This window comes from Triturus cristatus, chromosome 7, assembly GCF_964204655.1.
Source record: "Triturus cristatus chromosome 7, aTriCri1.1, whole genome shotgun sequence".
NCBI classification, from domain to species: Eukaryota; Metazoa; Chordata; class Amphibia; order Caudata; family Salamandridae; genus Triturus; species Triturus cristatus.
This window is the reverse complement of record NC_140590.1, coordinates 1,546,485,339-1,546,500,601: the sequence shown is the minus strand read 5'-3', so window position 1 is coordinate 1,546,500,601 and position 15,263 is coordinate 1,546,485,339. Positions and strand designations below refer to the sequence as shown.

The 15,263-nt window shown below is 46.1% G+C and overlaps 1 protein-coding gene across 1 annotated transcript in view; it reads left to right on the top strand.

Annotated features, from left to right (window-relative positions):
* The window catches only part of ADA (adenosine deaminase), a 266,233-nt gene extending 251,186 nt beyond the window's left edge, over positions 1 to 15,047 (top strand). The window contains exons 10-11 of the mRNA XM_085619334.1: positions 4,751 to 4,880; positions 12,907 to 15,047. Coding sequence (XP_085475460.1) covers positions 4,751 to 4,880; positions 12,907 to 13,011 — 235 coding nt within the window. The 3' untranslated portion in view covers positions 13,012 to 15,047. The remainder of the gene's footprint in view (positions 1 to 4,750; positions 4,881 to 12,906) is intronic.
* The last annotated feature ends 216 nt before the right edge of the window (positions 15,048 to 15,263 follow it).

The window sequence follows — 15,263 nt, the reverse complement described above, 5'->3', positions numbered from 1 at the left end:
GGGTAGAGTGATTGTTTTCATGTCAGTGTACGTCCCGCCTGGGTTACAAGCTACTACATTTGCGGACCTGGGGCGCCTCCTCCTGGACCTCCCGGGTGGCCTGCTGGTGGTCGGGGGGGACTTCAATGCGGTAGTTTCTGGGTCTATGGATCGCCACCCCCCTAGGGACCTCCCCCGGGCACGGGCGTGGCTGTCCGGCCTTTTAGACACACTGGGCCTGGTGGATTGCTGGCGACTAAAGCACCCTACGCAGCTGCAATACACTTTCCACTCGGGCGCCCATGGTAGCCTCTCGCGACTTGACTACATCCTGGTCCCGGCGGCCCACGCTGGGAGGGTAGGAGAGGTGTGCCATCTGGCGCGGGGTATTTCGGATCACTCCCCATTACTGTTACATTTTGATGTCTTCCCGAGGGGGGAGGGCAGGGTGGCCCCAATCAATGCATGGTACTTACGAGACCCCACTATTCGTGCCGACTTGATTAAATCCTTGCAGCGCTATTTTGACGAGAATGTGGGGTCTGTCCCTTCGGCCATCTCCCTGTGGGAGGCCTTTAAGGTAGTCCTCAGAGGGGAGGCCCTCTCCTTTATCTCCCATGCCCGGAGGCGCGAGCGGGAGGAGGTGACCCGGGTAGAGGCCGAGATTGTGGAACTGGAGGGTGACCTGGGGAGCGGGGTAACGGATGCCAAGTTGCATGTTCTGCACCTCAAGCAGGCGGCCTATAGGGCCCTCGTCACGGAGGCGGCCAGGGGCCTCAGTAGAGAGCAACAGGGACGATTGTATGATGTGGGCGATAAGGCGGGTAAATTGATTGCGTGGTTGGATAAGAGGGAGAGAGCGAGTCGTGTGGTTCCTTTGATCGAGAGGATGGATGGTACGCGTGTCACCGAGCCCGAAGCCATCGTCTCCTGCTTCGCGGATTACTTCCGCGAGGTGTACTCCCCGGTTTCCCCCTGCTCGGAGGAAGATTCCCATTCCCTGCTTCGGGACATCGCGCTGCCCTCCCTTCCGGTGGAGGACAGGGATTCGCTAGACGCTCCTCCCACCTCGGACGAAATTGCCCTGGCTATTCGCTCGGTCGCGTCCGGCAAGGCCATGGGCCCTAATGGTCTTCCCATCGAGCTTTATAAGCTGCGCCCGGATGTGCTAGCGCCCCACCTGCGCGCGATGTTCTTGGCGGCCCACTCGCAGGGTTCCCTCCCGCCGGACCAGCGTTTGGCCACGATTGTGGTGATACACAAGGAGGGGAGGCCCCGTGAGCGGGTCACATCCTACAGGCCAATTTCGCTCTTGAACGCGGAACCCAAAATCCTCGCCAAGGTGTTGGCTAACCGGTTGGTCGGTGTGGTGGGCGACTTGGTCCACCAAGACCAATCTGGCTTTATACCCCATCGCAACACGGCTCTTAATCTGCGACGCTTGCATGGGGTGCTCGCGCGTGTCCCGTTTGTGCGGGAGCCGGCCATCTTGGCATCGTTGGACGCCACCATGGCGTTTGACACGCTTGAATGGCCATACATCTGGGCGATGCTGGCGAAATTCGGATTTGGCCCGGGGTTCATTAGCTGGGTCAAATTGCTGTATTCGGGCCCGCTGGCGCAGGTGGTGGTGAATGGGCGAGTCTCGGCCCCATTCGAGCTGGGGCGGGGCACGCGTCAGGGTTGCCCCTTGTCGCCGCTCTTGTTTGCACTGGCCTTGGAGCCCTTGGCGGAGTGGCTACGGTGGCACCCTTCTATCCGTGGTCTCCGCTGGACCCCTGAGTATGAGGACCGCGTGTCCCTCTACGCCGATGATATTCTTTTGTATCTCGCCTCCCCGCGCAAATCGCTGATTGTCCTGGTTGATGTTTTGCGCTCCTTCGGGCGTAACTCAGGCCTTGTCATCAACTGGGCGAAATCCTGCGTATATGTGCTGTCCGGGGAGGCTCCGGCCCTACCGCGTGACTGCCCGATCCAGATTGCCTCCCAGGGGTTCCGGTACCTGGGTATCTATATCACCCTAGACCCGGAGGCCCGCTATGAGCGGAACTTGTTGCCCCCCCTCCAGCGCTTGCGAGAGGATGTCGCGCGTTGGCGGCGTCTTCCGCTCTCGCCGCTTGGCCGAGCGGCCTTGTTTAAGATGATGTCCTTGCCGCGCTTTCTGTACGCTCTCCAGAACACTATGGACTTGGTGCCAGCGCGCTACTTTCGCGAGGTGGAGGGCCTGCAGCGGCGCCTGTTCTGGGACGGGAGGCCGCGTATTGCTCTGGCCAAATTGACGCTCCCGTGGTACGATGGGGGGGTTGCCCTCCCGGACATTAAACGGTATTACTGGGCCTCCCAGCTAGCTGCAATCAATCATGGCCTTTACGGGCCTGCCTTGAACCCGGCATTTGAAATGGACAGGATGCTCCTGCCCGGTGGCGATTACAATCGAGCGCTCTACTCTGGCACGCCCGACTCCCGTCTGACGGGACCGACGCGTGTCATGGTGCGTGTATGGCACGCGGCTAATGCAGCTATGGGGTGGAAGGACCGTTTGACCCGGGCGTCACCGCTATATGCGTCTGAGAGGTTGGGCTCCCTGTGGACATCGAAGGGCTTCGAGAAGTGGGACACGATCGGAATCAGCACAGTGGGAGATCTCTGGACGAGGGGGGGTTTTAAGACTTTTGAGATGCTGCAGACGGAGTTTCAGCTGCAAGGCAGTGAGTACTTTCGATACTTACAAGTCCGCCACGCGCTGACCTCCGTCTTCCCGGATGCTGCGTCTATTCCGGAGTCTTCCCCCCTGGAGGACAGGGTGCTGGATGGCCATGTACCAGACAGCACGATCTCCCTTATATATAAAAAACTGATTAATGACAGATCGTGCCTGCTGACTGGCCTCCGCGAGGCCTGGGTTGCCGATGGGCTGGAGCTGGACGACGAGGATTGGATCTCCGCGGTGGCCTCTCCGAAGGAGGTGGCCATCCCGGCTCGCCTTCGTTTCGTCCAGCTTAAGATCCTTCACCGGGTTTACGTCACGGGGCCGAGGCTTCTACGTATGGGCTTTGCTGGTGACGGATTGTGTAAGCGTGGCTGTGGTGCTTTGGCAACTTTCATGCATATACTGTGGGAGTGCCCGAAAGTGGAGCGATTCTGGCGTGGTGTGCATGAGGTCTTGCGTGTGGTTACGCGTGTTGCACTGCTGCCTGAAGCGAGGAGATGCTTGCTGAATGTGTGGGAACCAAATGATTATTCGGTCCCGCAGACGCGGTGGGTGACTCTGGGATACATGATAGCGAAGCGGGACATCGCCCAATTGTGGGGGTCCCAGAGGCCCCCGGCGGTGTTGGCCTGGAAAGAACATATGGATTGGTGTATGTTTCGTGAAAAAGTAGTGTATGTGGCGAGGGGTAAGCCTGGGGCGTGGGTGAAACTCTGGGGCCCCTGGAACGCCTACCGGGGGGGTATTTGTGAGCCGCCACTCCTACCGGCAGCCTCGCCAGCCCCATCTCCTTAGCCGACCCCCTCCCTCAGCCGTGGGCACGTGGCTCCCCAGTCCCTGCTATACTCCCATTCCCCTCTTCAGAGTTTTGCTGCTGGTTAGGATCCCCCATTACGGAGCATGTACCGCCACTTGGATCGCGGGTTGCCTTGCGGGTGTGGTTTTTTTGTGTTGTTCGGTTTGATAAAAGGAAACCGTATTGTGGGCTAGGAATGACGCGGCCTACGCTATTGATATCACCTGATTTGCCAATCTGCTCCGCCAAGAGACTCTCACTGTATGTATGTTATATGCCTTTTGCTACTCTAGCGGCCGGCCGGATGGTTGTAGGCCCATGCCTGTAACTTTTTTATCGTGCAATAAACGGTTTCAAAAAAAAAAAAAAAAAAAAAGTGTGCAGAGGGGGTGGATTTCTGCACAGAAAGTGATAGGAGAGGCAGAGGCGTACATTCGGGATATAGGTTTGTGAATAATATTTTGTAGTACCATGGTATTAGTTCAAAACTTATTGTGAACCCTATTGTCTTTTCGTTCCTCCAACCAAATTATATCTTTTCTTATATTCTGTTAAATCTATGTCTTTCTGTACAACTACTCGGAGATCTCATTTCCATCTGGCAATATATTTGCCTAATTTTAGAGAGTTTGTGGAGTTTGAATGAAAGTCAATTTTGCTGGATTTTACCCTACAATTTGTTGCAGACAAATACAAAATGAAAAAGATAACAGTTTTAGGATAGTAATACTATGTATTTGACTCTTAAAAGGGGCACACAGATTGCAACATGTACTAGCATTTCAAACTGCACAGGTTTCTTTTGTGGGCAGCTGTAATGAAGAAGGCAAGTAACAGAAGCTCATCCACTACTTAATGGAACCCCTATCTGCTGAGGGAATAGGACCCACCAATCTAAGCATCTTCCACTCTGTGAGATATAATGATTTAAATCTTAAGCAGTCTTGGAATTCCTAGGTTGACAAGAAAAATCTCAACATAGAACACACAGATCGTAGATCAATTAAGTGGCACAAGGTGAGCATGACAAAACATGTAAGTGCAATCCACAATGCATCTTGTGACGAGAAAATGTCTGTTCATGTCAAAAACAACAACATTTGAATATCCCCTCTGAAGAATGTGAGTCATATAGCTTACTGTAGTAGGCAAAACAAAAACGTACATTCCTTTATGGAAAGAATATGAAATTCCTAAATATCAGTCATGAAATGTCATATTAAAAGCCACATGTGAAAATAAAAACTGCAACCTTTTTTCGACAGGTTTAAGAAAGATGAAGCAAATTTCTCTTTTAGCACAGATGACCCTCTCATTTTTCAGTCGACACTGGACACCGATTACACAATAGCTCAGAAATATATGGGATTTACAGAAGAAGATTTTAAACAGCTGGTAAGTTGCCACTGCATACATTGTAACATATTGAAGTGAAATAAATTGTCCTGAATCTACTAAGGAGCCAGAGTCCACACTTCTGAAGCTTGTCACATTGAACATGAATGAAATGGATGATTGCAAAAGAGCCCAGGCATTATGAAGTGCTTGAACTTCATAAATGACCTTCTGAAGTAATCACAGTGATATGGAGGTATAAATCATATAATGTAAAGGTAAACTACACACACGGCTGGCACATGATAGCACACCTCCCATTTTCAAACTTAGCCCCCTCAAAGATCTTATGCGTGAGGGATTGAGACACCAAGGGCCTGATTATGATGTTGGGCGGACTCACGTCTGCCCACACCGTTGAGGTCTCCACATCGACCGTTTTCCAGTTGGCAGACCAGATACTGCTATTACAATTTGACCGCACATGGTGCAGTCACATACTCTCATTTCTCTATGTGAGCTTGTGCTGCGGCCTTAAAACGGCCTCAGGTCTAGCTCCCATACACAAATGGGAGTTTTTGTTAATTCCTGCAACGTGTGCCACACGGTGCAGGGATTGACAGGGGGCCACTAGGCCCCCAACTGGAGGTGCTTTTGCCAGGGAGCCCTGCTAGGGGCCCCCAAAGTTGCTTTGCGACAGGCTTTTCATGTCAGAAAGCGCAACATGAAAAGCTTGTGGGAAACAGACATTGTCATCCTGACAGCAGAAATGCCGTCATTAAGGGATTATGGGACGGTTCCGTCAGAAGCCAGCCGGAATGACTGGCCAGTTTCACTTCCGACCACCTTCATTGTAATACGACGATCGAAAATTAAACCGAAAATGTTGGATGGAAATCCTCCGACCGCCTGTCGGAGTCTGTCCGACCAACATCAAAATGAGGGCCTTCATGTCTTGTATTTTACTAAGGAGGAACTTGACTAAGATCCAATTTTTCTGGAATTGTCTGTCCAAGTCAAATGACTATTTTAAATTTTCATGTGAGTAGCCGCTATAAATTCCTCTTGCATGTGTAAAAATTGTGGGAGAAAAGGCTATGGACTCCGAGTCTACCATGGACATTGATAAAGGCCCCATAGCTGCAAGGATAATGATGTGGATTGTTTACTGACTAAGGTGTCCACATGTAAGCTGTGCTCTCTTCAGAAAAATTGTTTTTTCCCTAACTTTCTTCATCCCTTACTTTAGTATGGGTAACTGGTTCAGTGGCTTAGGGAACATGGTTGTATACAAGTAAGATTTCGGAAATAAAATGAACAGGATAAACTAATAACTTCAGAAATACCTTGGAAGACTAGATTGCTGGTCACGTTATGTGTCATTTTTGTGGAGATCCTCATAAGATACAGTCCAGTGTAGTTTATCCTATAAAACCCCAAAAGTGAAAGAACCCCTTCCTCCTTTGTGAGTCGTGCATCAGAAATAGTGAGGCAAGAATTGATAAAAGTGAAACAGTTTTTCCTTCTATAGAACCTACAATCTATACTCTGATCCCTCATTCATCATAATTCAAATTTCACCAAAGATAACAGAATCACATTAAAATAGCCCAATTTCACAAATGTTCAGAATACTTATAATTCTCACCAACGCTGTTAGACCTGGCTTTTTCAGCGGGTTTATCCCCAGACTTTTTGCTTTTCTGTTTCTGTTGGTTTTATGACTCTGGGCACTTTACCAGTGCTGATAAGTGCACATGCTCTCCCTGTAAATTGTTGCTATGGATTAGTGATCCCATCATTGGCATATTTGTTTTACCAGTCAGACCCTAGTACAGTGTGTGCCCAGGGCCTGTAAATCAAATGCTGATAGTGGGCTGCAGCACTGATTGTGCCATCCACAGAAGCGGCCTGTCAAATATTATTCTGGCCTGCCATTGCAGAGCCTGTGTGCAGTCTAGTACTGCCACGTCGACTTGGCAAGTGCACCCACATGCCAGGCCCTAACCTTCCCTTTTCTTACACGTTAGTCACCCCTATGGTAGACCAAGGCTTTACAGGGTTTTGACTTTATTGAATCTGTCTCCACTTTTCATTGGAAACACAAACTTCTTACCAAATGAAACCATCAACCAATGCCACTACACATTCAAACCGCTATTCCTGATTAGTCAGATGAGCTAGAACCTTTTCAGGTGCCCATGCCTTCCACAAACACCATTATGTATGTGAATCTATGCTGTTTAAGCAGTATATACCAAAAGACATTCCTGATTTTTTTTGCAACTACTCTGATAAGAATGGGTAAGTAAAAACCTTTCTTTCAATTGTGGAATCGTTATCTCAAGTTTTAGATAAAAATTATATGGTTTGTTCACTTGTAATGTCTGAAAGAACATCCCCTACACCTTAGGAACTCAAGTTTATTGCGAGGACCCATTTGATGCCTCACTAAAGTGAATACACATAGCACAGGAGAATCCCCGATACTCTTCATAAGCCCCCAAAACATTATTGGTATGCAACTTTTAAATAAACCTGCTAAAATTAATTAAAACCAGTTACACTCTCACTGTTAACATTTTGAGGTTAAACGAGCACAATTAAGAGCAACTGCCGTTTACCACCCCAAAATTAGAAAATTACGATAAATAATTTCGACAGAACTCTCAAAATTGTTAAGAAAACTAACTACAACAAAAGACTGTGCAATCGATGTTTCAAAGGAATATCAACCGATCGATGTATTTACAAGCTGTTTACCACTCCAGTCTTCATAAAGCTGAACTGAATTAGTGATGCACTCAATTAAGAGAAAATTACATCTCTTTCAATCTAACAAGACCAAACTATCCCTTCTTCAGGAGGACATCGATCATATATTTATATAACAATGGCAAAAACAAAATATTAATCAAAAATACTGAAGAATGTGTCAAATAAATGCGTTTTATGAATTATAAACATGTAGACGTAAACCACATTTGCACAATTCCAAATCATGCTACCCGAAAAAATGTTAGCTAACATCAACCTGAGAATAGGTCATAATTCAGAATCTGAGAAAAGTTAATCTAAAGGGATACCTTGCAAGAAATTCAGTCTTTGTCACGTTGCTTAAAATGCCAAGGCATCTGTGAGCCCAAGGGAAACAATCGTCATGTTGGAACAGCGTCTTTACCTGCTGAATAAACCTGCCATCTTACTGTCAAAGTCTAAGTGTATTTTTAAGTAATAGAAAGTGTTGCATATCTTGCTGTATTTTCTTAGAAGGCACATTTCATAGGAAAGCATCTAGAAACTTGACAGCTTCACGAATAACTTCCAATCATCCCCTTTTTTGCAATACAAACAGTGCACTGTAATGCTTTGATTACTTACCGGTAATTGCATTACTCCAAGGCCTTCTCTCGCTTAGAGTCCTCACCATATGAGGCCTCCCTGCTTCTCCCGACCCTTTGCAAAGCATAAAAGTCCCCCCCTTACTTCCGGTTTCTTCAACAAGCCCCATAAAACACAATTGGCCTGGACCCACAAGGCTGGGAAGGAGGTAGGAATCGAAACTAGAGAATAACTTTGAGTAATACAATAACCGCTAAGTAATCGAAGCATTTCCTCCTTGCCCCACACGCTTAGATCCTTCACTATATGAGAAGTATCCAAGCCAAAGAAAAGCCAGGACAACTGAGCAGATTGCAGAAACAATAAGAAAAAGTAATTATGGTTACAGCACCCCAAACAGAATCCTGGACACAAAAAGATCCTTAACAGCAGAACCCTGAACGATCCGGTAATGTTTGATAAAGGTAGAGGGGAGCGCTCATAGTGCAAATTTCATACAAAAGACACTCCCCGACACTCAGCAAGGCAAGTTTGACCTCGCATTGATCTGAACCCCAAAATAGGAAAGAACGCCCAACTTGGAATTGGCCATAGCAATCAGACAATGAAGCCATCTGCTCTAAGTTTGGGTGGCAGGTTTCTGACCCTTCCGGGCAGGTCCGATAATGACAAATAAAGAGGAGTCCTGCCTGAAGGCCTTCCCCCCTCTCTAGATAAACCAGAAAAGCTCTCCGGATGTCCAGAAAATGCATACTAACTTCCTCAGGAGACTGAGGGTCTGGACAGAAAACAGGCAAAATAACCTCCTGTTGGGCATGAAGGGAAGAGTTCACCTTGGGAATAAAACCAGGCCCTAGGCGCAAAACCACTCAATCCTCAAAGATCCTCAGGAACAGAGCCCTACAAGAAAGCGCACCCAGTTTCCTCAACCTCCTTGAGGAGGAAATGGCCACCAGAAAGAACACCTTCAATGTGAGAATCCAGATAGTAAGGGAATGGAGAGGTTCAAAAAGGAGGGATAATGCAAGGCCCGCACAATCACAGAAAGATCCCAGGCCGGAGAAACCAGAGATACTCTAGGGCAAAGATTAGAAACCCCTTTGATTACCATAGGCACCAGACCGTGAGGGTCTTCAAAAGTACCCCCAGGAGCCCAAAACACCCAAGTATCTGCCCATTGCAACTTCAAAGTCTAAGGATGAAGGCGCAGGAAAAACACTTCTTGCAGAAATTGCAACGCCAAAGGAAGAGAAGCAGAAAGAGGCAACAACTGCTGTTTTCCATACCATTTCCCAAAGGATACCCAGAGATGGGCATAGGAAGCCCTAGGGGACGGCCTCCTAGCGACCGAGCAACCCTGACTGAGAAATCAAACCTGCCCGCTTAGTCTCCAGACCGTCAATTTGAGACAAACAAGTGACTCCTGGAGAATGGGAAAGACCGGAGGAGAAGGAACAGTGAGTAATAGCCACTCTGGGCCCTTCCTCATTTCCACCAGAATTACCTGAGCTCATCCTGATCAGAAAACTCTGGATTAAAGGAAAAGGAGGAACAGAAGACCCGCCATCCAAGGACGGGGCAGAGCATCTATCCCTTAAGCTGTAGACTCCCTCATCCTGTAGCAAAAGCGGGGTAGAGGAGTGTGAAGGGAAGACGCAAAAAGGTTCACCATGGACATCCCGACCTCCGACAGATCTGATTGAACAACAGGGGACAGAGACAAAAGTCGAGGGAGAAAGGAATCACCCTGCTCAACAGGTCCACACGAGTGTTCAGGAGACCCTGAATATAAACCGCCATCAGAGAAAGGAGACCGTTCTGGCAGCAAGAAAAGATGTGATCTGAAATAGCCAACAGGCACATAGCCCTCGTCTACCCCTGGCAGAGGAGATAAGATTTTGCCGTGGGTTTGTCGGTCCGGATTAAAATAGCCTGGTGTAGAATTAACAGAGAAAAGGCCAGAAGAGCCAAACAGACCGCCTCAAGCTCCCTCCAGTTGGCACACTAAATGCTGGGAGTGGAAGTCTAAGGACCCTGTACCCGATGAGAAGACACCCAGGCATCCCACCCCCTTCCTGCTTGCATCCGAAGTGACCAATGGGGGGGGTGGGGGAGGACACAAAGAAACCCCCTTCAAGAGATGCAAGGGGTCCAACCACTAAGCCTGTCTCATGGTCTCTGACACCAGGACTAGGAGGGACATATCCAGCGAGGTAGGATCCCAGTGAAGGAGAAAGCAAACCACCTTGTTTTAGTGGAACCGAGCCCATGGAATCAAAAACACAGTGGCTGTGAAGTCCACCTCAAACTCTCATCCAATCTAAACCTCTGGGAGAGGAAGCCATCAGAAGATGGAGAACATGAGACTGAATCTTCTGCACCCTGCTGTCTGAACCACCCCCAGGTCTGTGTGGAATCTGTCCCCTTTAAACACCTGATCCTGCTCCGGGAGCAACTGAGACTTCGCAGAGTTTATGAGGAATCCGTGAGATGTCCAAGGCGGACCACCAGATGACATATGCTGCCAGTTGAGGGTCAAACTTGGCCAACATAAGAAATTCATTGAGATAGGGCTGCACACATACACCCTGCTGATGAAGAATCCCCATCAATGGAGTCAGAACCTTAGTAAAAACCCGTGGGGTGGATTTCAACGCGAATGGGAGAACACAAAGTGGGATTCCGCCCATCTCAAATAAGAGAAGGCGGGGATAGACTTGCTGGGTAGGAACGTCTAAGTATGCATCCTGCAAATCAATGGTTGCCAGAAAGTCTTATACAGGAACTAGTAGAATGATGCTTTGCAGTGTAATCATGCAAAAATGAACAATTCCGTTCCATCAATTGAGCCTCTTGAAATAGAGCACCGTCCAAACCCTGACCCCCTTTGTCTGGAGCGACTGGAACAATTGAATTTTTGAACAGTAAGGCCAAGACGCTGCCCCACAAAACCTTCCTCTTCACAGGGTTCTTGGGGACGGGAGTACGGCTGCACCCAAAGTCAGGAGGCAGAGAGACAAAGTCTATAGTGTGCCCATTCTAAACAATGAACAGAACCTGTGAGAGGCATCCCAAATATGGACAAATTCCATGAGCCTTACTCCCACTTTGTCCAAGGCAAGAGTGCTGGACTAGTCAGGAATGCGGTTTGGATGGCCTTGCCGGACCAGTCTAGTGCCTTTCCAGGTTTACGCAGTTGTTACCTGCAACGTTATGCAGAATAAGACTCGGAGTCCTTCTCAGATAGTCCCTGGTCTCTCGAATCCAGGACTTAAAATTCTCACCAGATGACAACTGATAGGACCAGGAATGTTTCTTAACGTTGAAAGATGTCCACATCATGTCATCCAGCCAATCCTCTAAGAGCTTGTGACCCTCAAATGGGAGCTTCTGGAAAAAGGCTTATCATGAGAGGTCAATCTTTCAATCCCACAGCCACAAATTCCTCCCAGGCCATCACTATGGGGCTGGAGGCTACAGATGCAGCTTTGATGATATTCTGAGAAACGTCAGTCAGTAGTTTAGATTGTTGCCTCCTGCATCTCTTCGGCCACAGTCAAAATCCTTGACCAAGGACACGAGAACCACATAGGATGCTGCCCGCAACACCAGATTCATAGCCCCTAAACATCGCTTCAAGCCAGAGTTCACTTTTTTATCCACAGGATGCGCTGTAGAACAGTCATCAGGGTTCAAGGATAACCAGCCAATCATAGGAGGAAAGACCGAGTCCATTTTAATGGCTGGAGGAAGAACATCCACCTCCTCCAAAGCATAGCATTTTTGCAGGAATCCAGGAACCAGAAACTGATCCAGCTCCTTTCAACCCCGAAAATACAGTCTTTAATCTTGGGGTGAAGAGGAAGAGCACTTCTTCCTATATTAAAAGTGACGCACTGGCGGCAAAAAGGGGCCTGTAAATAAGCCCCATAGGTTTTTTTGTTGTTGTTAGGCACGGGGAGATTATGCGATTTGCCAAGAATCACATGGTTCGTGTCCCTGCCAGACTCGATCCGGGTTCCCCAGCTTCGGGGTCCACCACTCTAACATTAAAAAAATCCATGTTGCACATCATTATAGGTGGCTGTTGCGGACACAATCCTTCAGCCGTGAGACCGAGGTATTGCGTTTTATTTGTATATGAGAACTGAGTGAACTTACATCAGCTGATATTAAATATCGCTGGGTGTTGCAGTTGCTTGATGATCAGTGCATTTAACTGTTAAAAAAGCCTATCCTAATGCTAGTCTTTATTGGCATTTCTAAGCTGTAAGACCTGGTACAGAGCAGAAGCATGACTTTTAATCCAACTGGTCCTCATCACAATACTTATGCCCCGTCAGCAGCTCTAAGTGACCTGCCCTTCTGTTGATCTGGTAGCTTTGGTACAGTTAGGAGAATCAAGTGGAGGATATTACGGTTGTTACACACGCCAGGTCCTGGGACTCACAAGGCAGCAATGTCAGATGGGTTTTCACTGGGGTGTTTGTTTCTAAAGTACCAATCAATTTTGGGGGAAAGACTATGATGGTAAAGAGATGATCTAGGAATAGTGAAGATCACCATTGAATAAAAAGGGCATATACACACTTCCAGTAACAGGAACATATGTAGTTTAGGGCTGCAGAGGATTTTTGATGTTGTTTATTATTGCTATTATGAGTGCCTACATTGATATTGTTGTTCTATGTATGGTACCTATTCCAGATTTAACATAATATTAACATTTCAACTTTTTTTGCAGAATATTAATGCAGCCCGATCCTGCTTCCTCCCCGAGAAAGAAAAGAAGGAACTTCTTAATAGATTGTATGAAGCTTATGGAATGATTCTCGACACCGCCTTCTAAGCACAATTGGAAGAAGTGAACAGAAACATCTCAGGCTCTTCCAGCTTCAACCCTAAGATTTAAAACCTTCTGGCATCACATCATTTTAAAACGGAGTTAGAAAAAACAGGAAATGGAGTGCAGCATTTGACGCTGACAGATCTTTCCTGCTGAACAGTATTTTTGTATTGTTTCACCATGCCTGTGGACTCTACCTCAGTTAAAATATAACCTACGCAATTTATAAGACCGTCTATGTAGCAAAACGTTATCGCTGTATTGTGTGTTCCGATTCTAGATTATACGACATCCTAGGATCTGCAAAATTACAATTTTGTCGTGAAGTTCTTAACATTGATCATGGAACTGCGAAGTTTGAGTACTGTGCATAACTATGAGAGTGAGGTTACCTGCAAGAAATATGTTAGCAGGACAATATACCAGCAAATACTTGCAGGTTACTGCATTGTTTTTCCCTCAAGAAAACCTATGTGAAATGTTTTTTACACCAATTTTTAAATTTCATAAATTTCCTAAAGTTCATGAATTTGGCAACATTTAAAAAAAAAATCATTTTAGTCAAGAGTGAGCAAAATTTGATATCTTCAACCATTCCTAATATCAGTTTAGTTGTCTACTTTAAGGCAATTTCAGAAATGAGTCCCTATTATAAAAATAAAGCTCTCTTATCTTTTCATAGTAATACTCGGTCTCAGTATCAAATGCAAATTATTCTATCACCTTAGTTGATTGGTTCTCCATTGTCCTTTAGGCCTAGGGGTGCAGGAGCTGAAGTGTAGATGCTGGTTCCACAATGCACAGGAGGGATCAGTGCTGATGTTCCATACATGAAGATTTACCAGTCTATCTCTATAACAGAAACTAAACTAGTTAGTACTTAAGTTGCACAATTTATTATCATTAAAATCAACCTACAACTATTGACAACTTCCATTAAAAGAATGTGAACAAATCAATAAACTCGTTTCTATCTTCATGAGGTTGTCTGAAATAGATGAGTTAGCTATGATTAGGATCTGAGATCACAGATGATTTTGGACTGTGATTTCCTGGACTCATGTGCAGCTCAGCCTAGATTTGATCCCACTCACAAAGTTTTTTTGTTTTTTTTAAATTAACCAAGACTTGAAAATCTGTAGGATACTCTTGTGGCCTATTCATAAGGTGCATTATCTGCATAAAAAATGTTTACCTTTAAAAAGAGTACTGCCAATGTTTGTTGATATGTGTAGGGTGTTGAAGACCATTCTCTAAATTTGAACAAGGTTTAAGATGAAACCAAAATGTAGTGGAACTAGATCAACTATGAAGAAGGCAGGTAATTGCTCTCATAGACGTGGAGCATGTCAAACCAGTATCCTAAAAGTACCTACTTGTCTGGTGAAACAACAGTGATCTAAACATCTGATTATGCACCAGTGTGGTTAAGGTGCGGGGCCTTAAAGGGTCCTCGCAGAACCATGATAGAAACAAAATATTATTAATTAATGTTCCAATGTTGTAAAATGAATGACACAGAAAGCTTGATGACTTATTCAAAGGGAGGTGCACCAGAATCATGTAGCTAGTTTCTTAAAATATTGACAGTGCCATCTGTCGATTAATCGGTTTATAATCCTTTTAAAATGTATGAAGTATGGAGTGGAATAATAAAATGGGATATGTTGATACAAAATCATATGAAAAAAGAACAGCTAAATCTTCTTTGACGTTGAGAACGCCTACCTCCTACCTTTATGATGTCATTTGACCAATCATACTTAGAATTAAATGTAGCCAACATGTAGGAATTTATCCGATTATCTGCAGGTTTCAAAATTCCTGCAGCACATTTATGAATTCTCTGACCTGTATTACAGTGATGTCCTCAACTAGCGTTGCATTATAGGAAGACAATTTTCCTAGAATTCATGAGGAGCAATGTACCTTCCAATTGTGAGTTTTATGGCTAAAAGGTTGCATGTTCCACAAGTTAACTTACTTTAATTGATTACAGAGGTAACCTGCACATATTAAACAATTTAGCTTTGAGACACGAATATTTCACATTACCTTTCTTTCCGTAATAATCCCCATATCCCTCTGTGGTTTTTTTTCATTCATGCATTTTGACACAACCTTTGTAGTGTCCTTCTCCTAGTTATCCTTGATATCTTGCATTCCAGGGTTCCCAAACGTCCCTACCCCATCATGTTGCAACATGCTAATGGAAGAATTCTAGGCATACCAACTCTAATGCACAGGGATGCTAC